Source organism: Argopecten irradians, chromosome 4 (genome assembly GCF_041381155.1).
Source record: "Argopecten irradians isolate NY chromosome 4, Ai_NY, whole genome shotgun sequence".
Lineage (NCBI taxonomy): Eukaryota > Metazoa > Mollusca > Bivalvia > Pectinida > Pectinidae > Argopecten > Argopecten irradians.
This window is the reverse complement of record NC_091137.1, coordinates 33,044,068-33,062,652: the sequence shown is the minus strand read 5'-3', so window position 1 is coordinate 33,062,652 and position 18,585 is coordinate 33,044,068. Positions and strand designations below refer to the sequence as shown.

Here is an 18,585-nt window from a genome sequence, read left to right as displayed (position 1 = left end):
GTCTTACGGAATAAGATTCACCCATTAAAAGTACAGTTAAACTACTTACATAAGGACTTTTCACGTAATACACAGTTATGGGGAAATTCCAATTGCATTACTTCATGGATTTTTTGAGCTGGCCTGTTAAAACCCAAACAAAACACTAAAATGTGGTATCGTACGAATTTTATTAAACCTCACTCTTCCCCATAACACTTAATCTTCGCAATTTATTCAATACTGAATTACAAATTCACCAATAACCCCACAACAATATGTATTCCTTCAATTTACAAATATTTGTATTGTTAATTGTAACTAATGATTGGGGTTCTCACAACAATGGTCATTCGGTTTTTCTCATTTTTAAACAAAGCAGGTAGTATAAACCAATCCAACACTATCAAAAATCCGCATGTCCAACTCATGATCTAACAATTCGGTACTAACGGACGTTAATTGGTCAACTGTCGCAATATATTTTGTACTGTTTTTCTCCTTTCCAGGTTCAATATTTTCAATCAACATTTTTTTGGTTTTGCATAATCTTCATTATTATTAACATGGGCATGTTTTAGTGCGCCTACATCATTGGTGCCATCACCACACATCAGCGTCGTGTAACCATAACTCTTCAGTGTTGTTATGACTACCTCCTGAATAACCAATAAAAATTTATCTAGATATTCACATGATTTAAAAAGTATTCTGCAGTATAAGGAGCATGTTTAGTTAACTGTATAAATTTGAAATATGATTTCTATAAGTATATCAGAAAATTTTATTTCTATAAATTGTATAGAAATTTTTTGATACAAACAGGTCAAGTTATTACCTTCAGAATTATTGAAGAATCTCAAAAAGGTTAACAGATTCTTGTGATGGTTCAGAGCCTTTAAGAAATCAGTTGCTGAATTTTTTTTGTAAGACATTTATTGTTATTACTGTGAAACACAAAACTCCTCAAATCAATTACACAGACCTTCTGCTTTGGTGCAACTCTTGCGAACACTCGCACATTTGGTAGGAGTACTTTCATCAACTTTGGGTCTGCTTGTATGTAAGTTAGGGCCTGAAATATACAGTCACATCCTCTGTGTGTATATCTTACAGATATTCAATCCCAAACTTCATTTAAACTAAAACATGCAGAATGCAGGAAGGTATGTTCTGACATATAAATACACAGTAGAAAATACAGAAGATATACCACACAAAATACATTGATACACGCTATTTACAATGTCTTTACAAATTAATGTGAAGCCTTACCTCCCCTGTTAGACAGAGGTCATATTGACCTAACAGCTCCTTGCGTACATTGTCCATATGGACTGGTAAGATGACTTTGTCATCTATTGACTGCCAATGCCAGGAAGAATCTGTGACAACAAAAGTTTTTATTTAGTAAGTAAGAAATACACCTGTGCTCTTTACTACAAGACAATAGGGTGAAAGAAATATTGAAATTATTCCCATATATGCATAAAGGCAAATATTTTACTTCAAGCAAAGTTAATTTTGTGGAGAATACAACGGGAATTCCGTGCTTTTATTAAACATAATTTTATCTTCATTCCATCAAACAGAGTAATTCTTAACGCATGCATGCATTTGTTTGCGAGTCCTCAAATTTTAAACAGAAAATTCAGGTATATTTCTTAAGGACATACAGGCATCAGACTGGGTAGGAAAAGGTCTAAGTACTATGTTCAAAAGTTAAATAGAATAGGAACAAAGATCTTAAGTTAAGAAACCTTTATCGTTTGGAGGTGTGAGGATGACCGTTGTTTTCCTTGTAAATCGGAGTTCTTTGGCAACGTGACAGGCAGTCAGTGGGTTGTCTCCTGTTATCATGACAACCTGTGTAAACAAGTATCATGTAATGGTTAAAAATTTTCACAAAAATTGTAAATGTTTTAAATCAACAAATCACTGGTTCCTTTACATATATAATTTAGTCAGCATTTATGTAATGAATAATTAGTAGTTGTTTAATATATGATGATGATATTTCTTATCATAATTTTGGAGATTTTTTAGTCGGTTATTTATGAAGGTCAAAATCTTTTAAGTTCTATTAAACAAAAACGATAAAATTATATTCTAACGGTTGTAATTTTTTTGCAATCTGGCTCTTGGGGTATAAATGAATATGATTCAATCATTTTTAATATTTTGCAGATCAAATGTTTGCGATCAAATCAATGTCCCACAAAATTATGAAAATATCATCATTGTGAAAATAAACAACTACATGCATTAAGTAATCGAAAATGTTCAACATCACTAATTGAATAATTGAATTTCTTATCACAGAAATACTTACATGATGAGATGAATTGATGATTTCTTTAACAACAGCTTTGGAGTCGGACTTCAATGGGCAGGATATGATGATGAACCCACAGAAGTCAAGATCACATTCAACATTCTCTCGACTCATATCTCGTACCTATGATAATCAATTTAATAATAACCGTTGTGGTAAGGCACACTAACAAATGTACAAAATGAGCATTTCTATTAATATTACTTCAAACATCTTTGGTGAAACAAGTCTAAATTTATTTTGTGAGCAGTCATCAGACCTTTATTTGATGAAATCTATAAATGTAGAAAATTCCTTTTTCAATGGTCATTCATGCCAATTTTTATGCTGAAAAGTGAAAATTTTCTTGGGACCTGACTGCAGAACTAAGATTGCAATTTATCTGATTAAAATACAGATCTTTATTCTCACTTTGTTCTATAGATGATATGATAACATCCCATTATAGAGACCACGTTCCGACCTCTATACTGACAAAACCTCAAATCAAATGCAATATCTTTACCTACCTACATCTACAGACAACAATATTTGGATACATACATGTATACATATGTAACTATTTTGTGTTCTTTTGGTAAAATGACTATATACATGATAATAATTGTGAAAGCTCTTGTAAACTTTTTTGTCCACATCAAGTAATAAACTGAACACAGAGAACTGTTCCAATTCTGGTAAGGGACCCACCTGTTGGTGTGAGAGGTTTCCAAGCTTTTTATATCCCAGAGCCAGAACTCTGGCTCCTCGCCGTGCCATCTCCAGATACACAGCGTCGTAGTGAGCTGGTGGACTTCTAAACTACAATCAGATCACAGGTAACAATCACAGGTAAAAACCACAGATACAAATCACAGGGAAATATTTTCAATTATCATACAATTCAGAAATTCTGTGAGTGGTTTATTTTTGTTATGTTCACATTTTCATTTAAATCCAACAACTCTAAACACCAGTGAAATATTCATAAATTCATTGACATACAATAGATTAATAATATAGTACAAGTTCACAAATTACCCTGTATAGGAATCTATGAACCACAAAAATTCAACTATGAACCACAAAAATGCAACCTCCACAAATATGTCCTGATTGCCTTCATTACTGGTAATTTAAAGTGGTATAAAGTATCAGACAGCCTACTCATATTATTTTCAGATATGATAAAAGTACAAGATAACAGATATCTTGATATATATTGTATACAGGCAAAAAACCTATTTGCATAGTTGTTACAACTCAAATAGGTAAATCTTAAAAGTATTGTCATCAATCAGAATGTCCATCCCTTGATAACCAATTTTATACAAGCATATTAACCAGTGTATTTTCCCTATTTACCATAGATTTGAGCGTCTCTGGAGCTCCCTTTACTGTTGCTATGTACTCTGTTTCCATGGCTCCTGGAGGAGTGTGTCCAGAGATGACAGACATTCGCTTTAGAGCACTGGAAAAGTGGTAACGGTGGAATATTTTCAGGCCATGGGTCTTTTTCTTGAGTGGCACCACAGTATCACCTAAAGTCATAGAAAGTACAATGTGGGACGGTTGACTAAGATTCCAGTATAAAAGCTTTATAAAGTATAATCTATAGCACAAAAGTCTCCTTGATAAAGTTTTTTCAAAATTTTAAATGCTGTCACCAATGAAAAGCCATAGTTCTGTAAGTCTCTTTTTCCCTTTAAACGATGATTCAATTTCACTCTATATATTCAGACTAGTCAGATTTTTCAATGTTATCTTATTCCTCAAATAAGTAATTCAACCATGTTCTGCACAAGGCCTTAGGGTACAGAAGGTTGCCTTTTAGACATTGCTGCCACTATATATGTCATTTTCACAATTTTGCATTGTCTTATTCTAGTCATTCAACCATCAATATATTCAGAAATATTGATCAGTTTGTGATGAAGACTGACCTTTGGTCAGATTCCACTCGACGGCCTTAAGTGTAGCCTTCTCTAGGGGATCTCCTACCAGGTCATCCTCTAACTGGACAAGGGCGTGGCAGGTAGCCAGTACATGGACAGTCTGGAGGGATGCATCACTCACAAGGGAGATCTCATTCCCACTATAACAGAGAGAACAGTAAAATATGTCTGAAATACAATAGGTTTACTTTTAACAGTCAAAATAGCTTGCATTATAAAATTAATGTATTTTAGCATAGATCATAATTAATTAAAAATTTTATCTATAATTAATGATAATTCATACATTTCTCAAACTGTTACAAATTTAATAAAGTATCAGTTAAAATAACCCCTACAGAAAAATATTGTTCCTTTATTCAAATTCAGTAAGTTTTAAGTAAAAATGCTGTATAGCAGTGACCTACTTTATTCCTGTTACACCTTCCACAACCATGGTGTCCGCAGTCAAAGTTCCTGTTTTATCAAAACAGCAAACATCCACCTTACCAGCAAACGGTATACGGAATGGTTCTGTACAGTATACATCTACAAAACAAGAGGAAAAGTGCTGAAAACGGGCATACTAACACATGTACAGTGTATCCAGAATGATCTCACATAGTTTAACGTCATATAAAGAGCCAAAGTCATTGTAGAATGTGCTGTCTAGACAGGAGATGGAGGAAAGCTAGTGTACCAAGAGACACACAACCAACTTATGTTTAATACCAGGCAATTTTTCACAGTGGAAGGCCAACAATTGGACACTTTGACCAATGGACACCTAAGTGGTTAGGGGTTTTACTGTATCCAAGAACACCTTCAACGAATAGCAAATATGACTTATGCAGGAAATCAATTCTTTCAATATAATTGAAGTGTTACATAAATATTTATTTTGATGATTACATAGCTTACTTTTCAAAATTATTTAACTGTTACATAAATATTCATTTTGATACTTATATAACTTACTTTTCAATATAATTTTACTGTCACATAAATATTTATTTTGATACTTACATAGTTTACTGAGTGCCAACAAACTGGTGTTGACAGCAAGAGATAACTCAATTGGTAATTCTGGTGGAACTACTGACGTTAGAATGAGGGTACATTCTAAAAATAACTTGTAGCGGTTCCTGTCTGGATCTTCACTGCCTAGATTAAAAAAAAACAAAAAAGGAAATAGAAAACAATGGTAATTAGCAATAAAATCTTCTTCTGTGAGTGAATGTCTCTAAAATCAAAGGACATTTTACCATTTCAAAAAGGCAAAACTGGAAAGTCTTTCAAACTAAAAACAACAGATGTAAATTTTTCCCAAAACCGAAGGTTTAACATATCAATTAGAATCTTCTTATAAGAATAATTAAAGCACATTGAAAACTGTCTATAAGGACCTATGAGCATTTGGGGTATTAAGAAAGTGCTTTTATTAAGCATATAGCCATTATACAGAGTTGGTCGTAATGTCTAGGCAGGATTTACAATATAATTTTCAGATCTGATTTAGTGTTTAGAGACATAAAACCAAACACGACCTCCATGATTTCAGACAATATGCCTTTAAGACATAAACCTGACGTTTGACAGACCACGACTTACCTTTGATCCAAACATAGGCTGCTGCAGCAATGGCGAACACCAAGAGAAACAAGATGAAGACAAACGTCTCTAAGTTGTTTGCCGTCACCCTTTTCACACCAAACAAAATAGTTCGCAGGAGCTTCCCTTGTGATGTGTTAAAACTGTGGCGCAACACATATGCTATACACCCATTGTCACTAGCTGTAAAACATTGATAAGGAATTCTAGTATTTCTGAAGTATTAAAAGCCAATACTGTTCTTTACAGTACATGACTGTTGAGTCCAGGGGACAGATGAAAAGAAAGCTGGCTATTACGACATATTTTCTCCTACTCTTGATAATTTTGGATATATCATTGATAGAGCATGGCTGCTCATTGCCTTATCACCACTTTTTGTACCATAGTTTTCATTCAGTTTCCTTTTAATGTTAATAGGCTTTTTTTTATTTAAACTCATACCTCATAACAAATGAATCCAAGTTTAAAAACAAAATTGAAATAGGAATTCCAATCTAGTTATAATGTAAAATAAAACCTTTTAGCCCTGGTCCTGTCTTGCTGGGTGGGGTATGTTGTACCACTTTAGTCCCGCCATACAACACGTGTAACTTTCCGTCAGTCTCAATATCCAACACATGACTGTCCTCCAGAATCTCAACAGGTTCCTACACAGAATGGCATAATATATATAATGGAAGAACCATCTCGAACAACGAAAAAAAAAAAAAAAAGAAAAAAGACAAAAGAACATGATACACATAGCACATTTTTACAGTGAAAAGTCCAATCTTTTATTCACTGAAAGAACCAGCAATGTCCTTTATATTCATTGTAAAACTGTTACTAAGTACATACTATCAGAACTTAAAGATGCTCCACCGCCGACAGAGCATAAATGATAATCATCATTTGGACAATAATTGGTGTTTAATCGTGTATATATATGTCTAATTAACACAAAAAATAATATAAAATAATTTATATTGCCTTAGGTGCATGCGAAATCAGTACTTCATAGGATATAGTGGCACCGATTTTTTTCGAGATGCAATCAATTATTTTTCATAGATGCAATCAATTATTTTTCATATTTTTAACTTAAAGTAAAATTAGAAGCTCAAACTTTTCAGTTCAATGGTGGTAATGGTGTAAAGTAAGTAACTTTTGTAACTGAAGAAAAATATCAAATCGTCTGCTCCTGTTTTTGACAGTGAAAAAATACCATTTGTCAGTGGTGGAGCATCTTTAATATTAATAGAATATGGTCTTAAGTTAGCAATTTTTGTAAAAATAGTACATTATATATTACAATATAACATTTAAATGTTTTTCATAATATTATATTCTGAAACATTAAAGTCAAATCATATCAATGGAAACATTTTATATGTAAAACCAAAGCTGGTCTCCAATTAAGACTTCTATACCTTCATCACAGGGACAGATTCGCCAGTCAACATGGCTTCATCCACAATACACGGTCCCCTTAGTAACAGCAGGTCACATGGTACTAAACGGTCCTCCTGGGAACGACCTACATAAAGTTTTAATATATTGATTGATATGCTGCATAGAACTAGATACACAAAAACATGTGCTATTAACAATGTGTGAATGACTGCAACATAAAATGCTAAAATAGAACATCTCACACCCTGAGTAATCCAGGCGATATGCAGACTAAAACTAAAACATATTTTTCATGGCAGCATTAACAATGCTTTCTGCTTGCTTTCAAAAAATAAAAAAGTTGGAAAATTTCTTTTATATCACAAAATATACTACCGCAAAAATATCACATTCAACATGTGAGAGAAGTTGCCTCCAAAAGATGACACCCCTTTAATAGCTATATTGCAGATTTTGATAGGCTCAATGTTTATCATTTTAATGCAGAATATCTAATATCTACAGGACCAACATGATTTCAATAAGTTAGTCTCTTACCTATAGAGACGATGTCACCAGGTACTAGCTCGTTAGTCATTATGGGTCGCCAGCGTCGGTTTCTGTATACCTGTGTTATAAAACATCCTAATATTAATTAGTTATAAAAAATAATAAATCTTTCATTAAATTTCTACCAATAATTCACATTTCATTTTCATTGATTAAATCATATTTCCAAAAGAGCATGAGTAAAGTAAACACACAATAAATATTTTCTGCATCACATGTACATGAAATATTCAAGACATTCAATCATATCGTGTATTTTGACTAATATGCCTGTATGAGAAATAGATTTTTTGCCATTATCTAAACTGATTGTATTATTGTGCGATCATGCCTGTATGAGATATGGTTTGTTTCCCATCTTCCTGATCTCAGTCATGTTACGGAGCTGCTGTTGGACCAAAGTCGCCTCAAACGCGACGAGCATGAAAAGTGTGAAGATGCTGTAGTACCAGTACTCGTCCAAACACCACAATCCTACACAGAAAACCTGGAACACGAAAAATGGTGCCGTCGCTCGCTCCTTAAATAAGTCCATAAACTGAGGAATGTCCATCTCCATTCTGCAAATACAAAAACATTGCATAATTTAAAAAACATTGTGTTTGTAAGTATTAACAACCTATGGTTTACCCATTATGGTGGAGAAAGTAAACTTTTCTATAAAAAAGAAAGTGATTTCCCAAGTTCTGGATGGAGTAAATTTCTATAGTGTACTTTCCTTACTGTAAGGAGAGTACACTATACAGAAATATATGTAAGTTACATTTTCTTTTCATATATCTTATATGTTACTTTTAACATATGTTTTGCAAACAATAACTAAGCCTGTGATCAAATTTTGATAAACAATTCCACTTTTTCATTGTTTTTAATTAAAATGATTTTACATATTGTGAACTATTACATAGTAATCTTTTGACCTTTGACATTTTGAGCTCTGTATGCCTTACATGTTTCGGCCATAGATTTTCTCCACCTCCTTGACATTGGAGTCTTCCTGGTAACCCTTCCATTCAGAGAAAAAGCCTGCTGTTTTGTCTGTAGGAAACTTGACTTGGACAAACTGCTTCTTTTCTTCTCTATCATACACATAATGCATCTTTTGGAAGTAGAAGGACAGGACATTTGGTGTTGAACTCTATGAAAAAGTACAAACAAATCATTGTAAATGACCACTAAAATATTCGCAGTCAAGTTTTGGAAGACAACATGTTACTAGATGTATCACAAAGTCTAAAGATCTAGTTATGATATATTGTTACCTTTTGTTACAGTGCCTGACTAGTGATGAGAGAAAGGGCTTGCATATTATAAAAGCTGGCTTGAATCTGCTTTCCAATCAAAGTCTTCTATCTGCTTTCCAATCAAAGTCTTCTATTGGCATGCTCAGTTAAGTGATGAGAGTCCTTATGATATTCTCTAGATAAATGTTTCCTATTTTTGTTTTAATAAACATTTAGAAATGGATATATGTATATGTATAACGATTCTGGATCGGATGAATCCTTAGCGACCCGATAGCTGATCAATTGGTAGAGCGCTTCGACTAGCGTTCAGAAGGTGAAAGGATCCCAGGTTCAGAACCAGCCGCATTGGTTTGCTAATTACTACACCTATAGATGTAAACCAGTAAATTTAGAAATATCCCAGTCATGTAAGGGGTAAACCAGTAACTAACAAACTACATTACCTGATCATGATGGAGTTTGACCAGCTCAGTAGATCCATTATTTGGTGTGGGGACTACCTTCAACCAGGTAGCACTATCAGCATCCTTTGCCTGAAACAATCAAATTACAAACACTTTAATTAAATTGAACTTAGTAGTCATCTTCTTCAAGATCAATAAAATACATTGTATTAGTAATTGATTTTTAAAGTGTCCGTTTAAATTTGCTGTTAGGGTTTTGACAATATATATTTGAGTTGCTAAATACTCGGTATTGTTTAGGTTGATCCAACACAATATATTACTACTAATAAAATTGTAATAATAATTATATTAGGGATCAGATAGCTACTGTTGTTGCAGAAAAGATGTCTGATGACTTCAAAGTGCTACAACAATCAACAGCCTTTTAGCTTCTCGCTAAGGGGAATTGACTTCAAAGTGCTACAACAATCAACAGCCTTTTAGCTTCTCGCTAAGGGGAATTTCCCTTTAGCTCATTCATTAGAGCGCGGACCAGTAGGTCTGGGGTCGCGGGTTCGAACCCGGCTGGCGGCACAATACTCTCATCCTGTTACATTTGGTGCTGTAGACCACTCCAAAGCCAAAGTTAAAGATTGAGAGGCTTCCTTTGCTTGAAGAGAGAACCTGGGTTGATCTGTGGGCAAACACGTTTGTAAGGAGGGAGTAGTATTGTTGGTTTTAATTGTAAATTGTAATATGGTCGCCTTCTAGCTTCGCGATAGGGGAGATTTTCCTTTAGCTCAGTCGGTAGAGCGGCTGACCAGTAAGTCCAGGGTCATGGCTTCGAACCCGGCTGGTGGCATACTACTCTCACCCTGTTTTGTACATTTGTACATATGTAGATAGTTAGAACATCAGATGTAAAGCTCCTTTTGTTCTGATATTTTTGCCTTCACAGGTATATATTTCCAATACTGCACAAACTTTATCTTAACTGAAAATTTGAATTGTGGTTGAGTTTGAAAAAAAGTGTATGAATAATTATATGCATAGAAACATACAGATTCTACTAAAATGTACTGAAGTATGCGAGCAGTCTGTGATGTTAACTTTTTTCACTGCTAGTCCTTTAGACTATAGCTAGCAAACCCCAAAATTTTACTAGTCTGGCTATTTAAACACTAGTCCAAAATTAATATATATACAGCTGAATTTTGCTTCAGCACTTTGGTCATCATCAATCACTTTATGATTTTTTACCCAAAGTACAGTTATGGATACATTCGTGAATGCAAATTCTTACAACATGATGCATCTGGACTGAATAATCGCATGCATACAGAATGCACTCAAAATGTGTTGAAAATGCAATTGATCACTGCATGCAGATACAGTATTTTATAACAATTTTAATTGGGCGGGAAACCACTGGTCCAATCAGACTAGCTCATTACAATTAGCACTAGTCCTGCTGTAAAATTACTAGTCGTGGGCATCGGACTAGTAGTAGTACTTGAAGTTGCAGACTGTGTGATTTGAATTTTTAAATAAGAATTAAAATTAAATTAAGAATTTTAAAAGGATTGACTCTTAAACATAAACTCTAAAGAGGAATTGTGATAAGTGACAAATGAAGCATAGAAATAAGATGCCAGCTAAGTCAAATGCATATGTGTGTATACATACACTATTATACAGTATATATTCTGAATACAATACAATGTATCCAACCTGTTGATGTACATGTGAACATATGTCATGCCGGATGTAATAATTTACAGTGATTTCGCCTTTGTTTTACAGTTTGCCGAAGTGATATCGAATTGAATAATATACTGTAACAAGGCTCAGATAAGTGTGCTTGTATACCTTTGAACATGTAAGTGCGCAGCGGACGTCCACCGACCAAAGACAAAAAAGAGAAGACAAAATCTGCAAAAATCCTATGAATGCAAGTGCTATCAATCCAGCTTCAAAGTAGTCTTCGAGGCCATACACACATGTCCAGAAGTAAAACCATAAGCTATATAACAAAACGAATGGTCCAATATACCCGTGAAATATCAAAGGTCGTATATTGTAGCAAGTAACAGATTGCACTTCATCATTTAGCGGCGTCGACGAGGCCATGTTGCCTCTGTCGAGATGTGTGATCTGCATCAACGATACGCTTAGCAATCGATGACGTGTAATAGAAACGCTGAACTGACGGTGATTTGTGCAGACAACATTAAGGATAAGTGGGCTTTAAAACATTATCAAACCTTATGACTTATAAGTAAACATTAATACAACATATATGCAATTGTTTTAACGTGGGTATAGTTGTATTATCAATCATCATAATGCGTCAAAGGATTGCCAGTTCTCACGATTTTGACGGGAGACTCACGATTTTCAATGTCGGTCTCTCTTGAGACGGGCTCATGCAGCTTGGCGATAATTGAAAAAAATACCCCTTACATTCTCACACTGGGAGGTATACGATTCTTAATTCATATCAGTGGCGTAGGAAGATGAAACGTAATGAGGGGGACGGGGCAAAGGTACTCAAGATTTTCTGAACCCCCCCCCCCCCCCCCCACTCTCACTCACTTTCGATTTATTACTTCTAACGTTCTTCGTAACTCCAAACTTCTAACCAATAGAAATGAGCGTAACATATGTAATTGATTCAAAGAAAAATAAATTGACAAACATTTAGGTTTTCGATCACAAATACTATGACGCCATATATTGTTACTCGTAGTAAGAAGAGTAAACCGATAGCGCTTATACAAAAACAATCACTTTTTGTCAATCTATATTTCTATATCTATGTATATGCTCCGTCAGCTGAGTTACAGAGACCACCTGTTACCATTCTGATCTACCGGTCAATACTGACGGAGTGAAACGGAGGAATGGCCAGTTACACGTTTTCGGAAGTTTGTCGATCTTCGTTTACGCAGATAATGATTTAAAGGATTTGTGCAGCCAATTTTTTTTTTATGATACGTCAGGATATTGCTTTGGATGAATGAAAAATTAAGTCTGAGATACTCTGGTCCTGACACTAGACTTAGACATTATGACAGATAGATGTCTGGTGTAGCCCGAGATACTCTGGCCCTGACACTAGACTTAGGCATTATAACAGATAGATGTCTGGTGTAGCCCGAGATACTCTGGCCCTGACACTAGACTTAGACATTATGACAGATAGATAGAAGCGTTCCGAGAGAAAAATGAACATGGCGGTGACGGTTAAAGTAAGTGAGCTACACGATGTTTAAATGGAGTTTCTACAAAGTACGGGTCATGACACCTCCAAAGGAGGTTGTGGATGAACACAGTTATGGGTACTGTTTACCACCACAAGCGTAGATTTTGTGGTTTTGGCTTGGTTTTTGAGGTGCCCATTAGAGCCGAGACGACATTTCGACCGGACAGTATTTTTCGTAAATTTCTCGATTCATCAAGCCATAACTTCGTCAATACTTGGCCAATTTTGTTCATCAAGCACTCAATGGAAAGATAAATTATTTCTCTTTAAGGTAAGATATCCGTCAATGTTGTATATAACCCATTTATTAAAATAATCATGGTTTTAAAAAAATAGGTCCGTTTTTCTCGACCGCCGAGTTCATACCCTTGATACTATAATATATATATGTATACTGTTAGTTTAAAAAAATCGTGCCAGGTCCCTGTGGTCTGGTGTAGCCCGAGATACTCTGGCCCTGACACTAGACTTAGACATTATGACAGATAGATGTCTGGTGTAGGCAGACATCTATCTGTCATAATGTCTACGTATGGTGTCAGGGTCAGCGTATCTCGGGCTAACTCAATTTGTGCAGTGAATTGTGGGAGGTCACTTAAGTTTCTCAGCCGGGTTACTCTATACAAAATATAGAAATATGGAATTTCCTTTCTAACTATTTCGTTTGACATATTTGTACAATAATTGTACTACATTATTTAGTAAGGTATCTGGCACGTCATAAATAGTATTTTAATAAAACTTTCAAGACCAAGTTAGGTTAATGTCCCTTTAATATTAATAATTTTCTGCTTTATATCAATAATACACTCACAATCTATGATACACCGATGCAATATTGCAATATTAATATTAATCGTCATTCATCCTCAAATATTATTGACTCATTTTGTACATATATGTCAAAGATTGAATCATGTACATGCACGTTGTACACTATTGTCAACCGTCATCGACCGTTGGAGTACGGTCAATCAACCTTGACCTTTGCATAAAGTTTGTTAATCGCCCCTGACCTTTTGCAAAACTGGCTCCAGCTTGTCTCCCCGGATATCGGTTACACGATCCAGTAATGGTGTCATTTTGAAGTGATCAAGCGCCTTGGAGAAATCGGATCGGATCTGCTGTGTGTCAATTTCCTTAAACAAGTTCACCTCCGGGTAATCTGTGTGGAAATTATAGATCGGGAAATACTCCCGCAAGCTTGGGTTGTTGGAGAAGAACTGTGGAAGGTTTCCGTGTTTCAGGGAAGTGTCGATGATATGGACAAGATGCTTGCAAGCTGACGTCACACTTGGTAGGCGAACATCATCAATTTTTCTCAGATGTAAAATTCCGTGGAGTAGAGCGTTCTTAATGTGATAAGAAGATAGAACATGATGCAGCTGAGAGCTATCATTCCTCTCAATATCATGTTCCCGAACAGCCTTCAATATTCTGGCTCCTCGAACAAGACGCTGGGCGGTCATATTAGTTGAAATCCATCGGTCCAGGATACGCATTTCGAACTGCGAATGGGACATACGCCAAGCTGTGTTTGGGTTCGGAATGGGCTCGTCCCGGTTGTCATTTTGGGAGCTCGGAATCCATTTTGAAACCATAAATTTTCTGAGGGTTGACCCTTCCTGTCGAATGTTGTATCCGGGTACCACGTCTATGCTGACACGGTTGCCGTTAACCGTGGCATCCAATTTTATGGCTGGGGCGGAACCTTGACGCTTAACGTTGTAGCAGGCGAAATCTGGATTTTGGTTCAATTTTTGTATAGCTGCATCCACACGACCTTTGATTAACTCGTCATGGAAAACTCTGGAATCGACAAATGTTTTACCATCCCTCTCCACAAAGAGACCTTTTGGACGGACATCCATGCGTTTATTCACTTTGATAATCTCTATTTCACCGAGACCAGCCGGCAGACGGTTATGGGGCGACTCTCTGATAGCCGCAGTGGTCCCTAGGAAAGTAAATGGAAGGACTGCATCAAATTCATTTGCAGCTCCGACCTTTAAGCCATCTCTCGACCCGCCCTGTTTTACAAATGGCCGCAACCTCAGGAACTGGTGAGATTTCTCAAGTGTTTTCATCTCCTGGTACAGATTCTTCAAAAGGCGGTTCACCTGTTCTTGGTTTTCATGGAAAGATCTTTTCGGTATCTTGACGTATTTGTCATGGAATTTCCTCAATTCTTTGTCTTCTGAGCCCGACCATACTTCATCGGATCTGGATGGAGGCTTCCAGTTATTAGGCACGCCGATATCGAAATAGATCTCTCCCGTGCTGTAAGAGAAACGAGTATTAAATTAATCATGGCGGGGTATAACCCATTCAAGCATATATAAAAACTTAGTCTATTGATGTATACGACTTTGAACTTCCGTAAAAACAGATCTGCCGAGATGTTTGAAGACCATCTAGCGTTTAAATAATATAATTAAAATCAAAGATATCAATATATCTTGTACATAGTCAAAGGGTTCTAGAGTTCATTCCGCCACCTAGACTATATCTAGCGAACTTGATCAAGAATCGCTCTGATGCCGGCCTCCGCTGTCAATAACACAGGATTCTGAATACCGGGTATCAGTTACACCGTATGGGACAATAATACACAATCTAACTTGTAGCAGCACACACAGTCACATTATGAAGAATTAACAATAAATCTAAGTTGAACACAATAAATCCTTTGATGAGCTGATCCCTAAAGGGATTCCTCATGGAGACTCTTTTAGATTCGGACGTTTGATAGATGTCTCTCTCAATCAAACGTCCGAATACAAAAAGAGTCTCGAGGAGGAATCCCAATAGGGATTAAAACAAAGGCAGAATCTAGTAAGGTTTAACATGGTGTTAAAATGGACATTTCCTCATTTTTTTATAGACGTTTTAGGCTCTAGATTAAATATTAGTAAACTCATTCTCTACTCTAGTATGTTTTACCGAATTTCCTACAGACCCCTAAAACATCTAAACGGTCTTATTGTCTGCGTTGATAAATATAAACTTTATTCATTTTACATCGATTACAAAACAAGTAATACAACTTATACAAATCACTTTCAATGGCCCGGATGAAAGCGCGAGGAAACCGGAGTCCCCGAAGAAAATTTTCATGTAATCGGGCAGGTGGCCCCTGACCTTTTCACGTCCGTGTCGGGAATCGGACTCCGGCCGGCTAGGTGAACGGCGAGTGACTTAACCACTACACCACCCGATCACCCTGAATTGTCTGCAAATTAAAGCTCTGCCAAAAATATAGACCATATATTCCATAAAACAATCATATTATGTACCTACCACATATTAGCTTCTATCGCTGACGTGTCTCTATAGCTTCAATGAACATAAATGCCCATATGTACCTTAGTCATTTCCATATATAGCAAAGAAATCGAAAGTGAAACTATGTCATTTCATAGAAACGAGACTTTCCTTTAAACCTTACATTTGGCAACTGACTAGTGTTTATAGAAAATTTCTAGGACGTTTTAGGGGTTAAGATAAATATTTGGACCTCTGAAAGAAAGGACAGCACGTCGTGACGTACGGTTTACCCACGGGCATTTGCAGACGAAAAATAATCTGGACAGAATGTCTTGGTAATAATATTATTATGCTTGAGTTTATCCGCTCATATTTATAGTTCAGCGTTTGTTAAATTTATGATGAATTTACACAAAAATGTTTCATCACACAATGGAACCTGCCTTAGCGACCACCTCTATATAAAGACCACCTAAGTAATCAGACCACTTTATTTGTCTCCAAATATGGACAGTTTTTAGTCTATGTATAAATACCACTAACACGAAGCCACATATACATTTTGTGTGTGTCGATTCCCTTTACAGTTCCTTGGGTAGTGCTGAAAGACCGATTTCATAACTGCGCAAGTGTTGTCATTTACGGCAATTAGCACACTGTTTCACCAAAACTTTCGCAAAATTACCATGATTTAAGGTTTCATGAAACCACGTTGCCACTTATTTTCTATGCGTGAGACAGGACAAATCATGGCATGTACTAGTCCGCTAAACCTGCCGAATAACACAGGCAAGTTTAGCGAACTAGGCATGTGCGTAATGTTCATTTTAATGCATTGCCATTTTTTGCAAAAAATCCACTAACATTTTATTTTGGTAGTTTCTAACAAGTTTTAATCTATACATCTAAAACGTATGAAAATGATTTCTGGTCCCTAGGGCAAAAAAAAAAATAATAATAATAATATGTCTGTTTAGGGTTACCCGAACGACCCTAATTTTTTCCCACTTTTCTACAAAAAAAAAAAATAAAAGTCGGGATTTCGATCTCAGACTCCGGTTCATTTTAGAGTGAAAGACACTAAAAAAGAAATCCTACCGACCCTATTTTTTTTGTCAATGTAACCCTAAACAGACATATTTTTTTCACATGCCCCTGTGATCAATATACAGTGGTGATGCAAATTGTGTTATCTCATGTGTAACTGCTTACCTGAAAATTGTTTAATTCCTGGTAGTCTATCACCACCAGCATACAAGTGTGACCTATATACACCTGATAGGTATACGATTATTTTCAGGAATACCCCGGTATAATGACTTCTACTAGGTCACAAATAGAATATCATTGTTATTTCAAACTCCTACTTTTATTGAGTTTTATAGGAAATTTAATGTCATTGATGTATTTAGACAATGTGTGGTAAATAGTAGTTTATGTATTTTGAATGTCATATACATATTATACTCGTGTGTGTATATAGATGTACACCCTGTATCAATATGTATGTCGGTAAATACACGTTTATCTAAACCCTGACCATATTTTTAATAACTTAAAGCGGATATTGATTGTGGTAAGAAACAACTCACGTATATCGTGGTATAGAGAATGAAATACTCTTTTCTCTGAACAACAAATCGTTCGTTCTTCATTATATAATCATTTGTTTAAACAAAACGGCCATGCAAAGTCAATGTTTTCATTCGGGGCCGCGGTGGCCGAGTGGTTAAGATGTCCCGACATATTACCACAAGCCCTCCACCTCTGGGATGCGGGTTCGAATCCCATGTGGGGCAGTTGCCAGGTACTGACCGCTGACCGGTGGTTTTTCTCCGGGTACTCCGGCTTTCCTCCACCAACAAACCTGGCACGTCCTTACATGACCCTGGCTGTTAATAGGACGTAAAACTAAAACAAACAATCGTTCTTCATTATATAATCATTTGTTTAAACAAAACGGCCATGCAAAGTCAATGTTTTTATCGTCAATGCAAAATATCAGTTGTCCCACTCAGGCTGACGAGATTGTACTTTTATCTTATACTAAATGTAATCTAGATGTTTTGATGAATATAAGCTATAGATATACATTTTGTAGTTGTAAATGTAGGTTTACGCATAATGCTTCCCAAACATGTATTGTAGTTTTTAAGAATCGAAAACATAACATGTTTTGCAAGATACGCACGCAACTGGAGTTTGGGTGGTAAAACTGCGAATGTGAACATACGACACATGTTGGAATATATTTAGACAAATATAAACTTGGTTGTCCTGATATTGAAAATGTTCTTCACAAATTTAGAAGCACTCGCTTCTCGTTTGAAATGGAGGCTTAATTCGATAAACCCTCTCATTGGTTTGAAGCTATTTCGCTCTATCACACTTCCGTGCAGTTAGATTGGTTGCGGCTTGAAATAATTCAACATTTTTGTGCCAAAGTCATTTAGAGGTGTCCTTTAAGAGCTAGGTCGGACATGGCACTTGGTATGTTTGGCCTTATTTCTTTGAAGGCAAAAATCGAACAGTCCAAACTTCATTTTTTTGGTTCGTCGTCTGAGATCTTCAGCTGCTATATAACAGCTATTTCTGTTAAGGTTATACCCAAAAAACACCTCGGTGTTTATAAAAATAG

The 18,585-nt window shown here is 35.8% G+C and overlaps 2 protein-coding genes across 2 annotated transcripts; both read right to left on the bottom strand.

Annotated features, from left to right (window-relative positions):
* Window positions 1–503: 503 nt before the first annotated feature.
* Window positions 504–11,598, bottom strand: LOC138322244 (endoplasmic reticulum transmembrane helix translocase-like). The gene is made up of 18 exons (XM_069266288.1): window positions 11,285–11,598; window positions 9,473–9,562; window positions 8,733–8,920; window positions 8,114–8,342; window positions 7,771–7,840; window positions 7,251–7,357; window positions 6,359–6,488; window positions 5,839–6,021; window positions 5,254–5,391; window positions 4,656–4,776; window positions 4,237–4,388; window positions 3,659–3,834; window positions 3,005–3,115; window positions 2,312–2,437; window positions 1,740–1,845; window positions 1,255–1,364; window positions 965–1,054; window positions 504–638 (listed from the first exon to the last, which is right to left on the bottom strand). The coding sequence occupies exons 1-18, from the start codon at window positions 11,573–11,575 to the stop codon at window positions 504–506; spliced, it is 2,553 nt and encodes an 850-aa protein (XP_069122389.1). The 5' UTR covers window positions 11,576–11,598.
* A 1,990-nt stretch (window positions 11,599–13,588) lies between these two features.
* On the bottom strand, window positions 13,589–16,083 carry LOC138321354 (uncharacterized). The gene is made up of 2 exons (XM_069264995.1): window positions 15,981–16,083; window positions 13,589–14,960 (listed from the first exon to the last, which is right to left on the bottom strand). Exons 1-2 carry the CDS (start codon window positions 15,983–15,985, stop codon window positions 13,682–13,684), a joined length of 1,284 nt encoding a protein of 427 aa, XP_069121096.1. The 5' UTR covers window positions 15,986–16,083; the 3' UTR covers window positions 13,589–13,681.
* Between the last annotated feature and the right edge of the window lie 2,502 nt (window positions 16,084–18,585).

Bases quoted from the DNA above. Each gene is read 5' to 3' on its own strand.
- LOC138322244 (XM_069266288.1), bottom strand. From the start codon at position 11,575: ATGCAGATCACACATCTCGACAGAGGCAACATGGCCTCGTCGACGCCG. The intron at 1,846-2,311 runs GTAAGTATTTCT...TTGTTTACACAG, and splicing joins TCATCAATTCATCTCATCAT to GTTGTCATGATAACAGGAGA. The intron at 639-964 runs GTCTGTGTAATT...TTGGTTATTCAG, and splicing joins GAGTTGCACCAAAGCAGAAG to GAGGTAGTCATAACAACACT.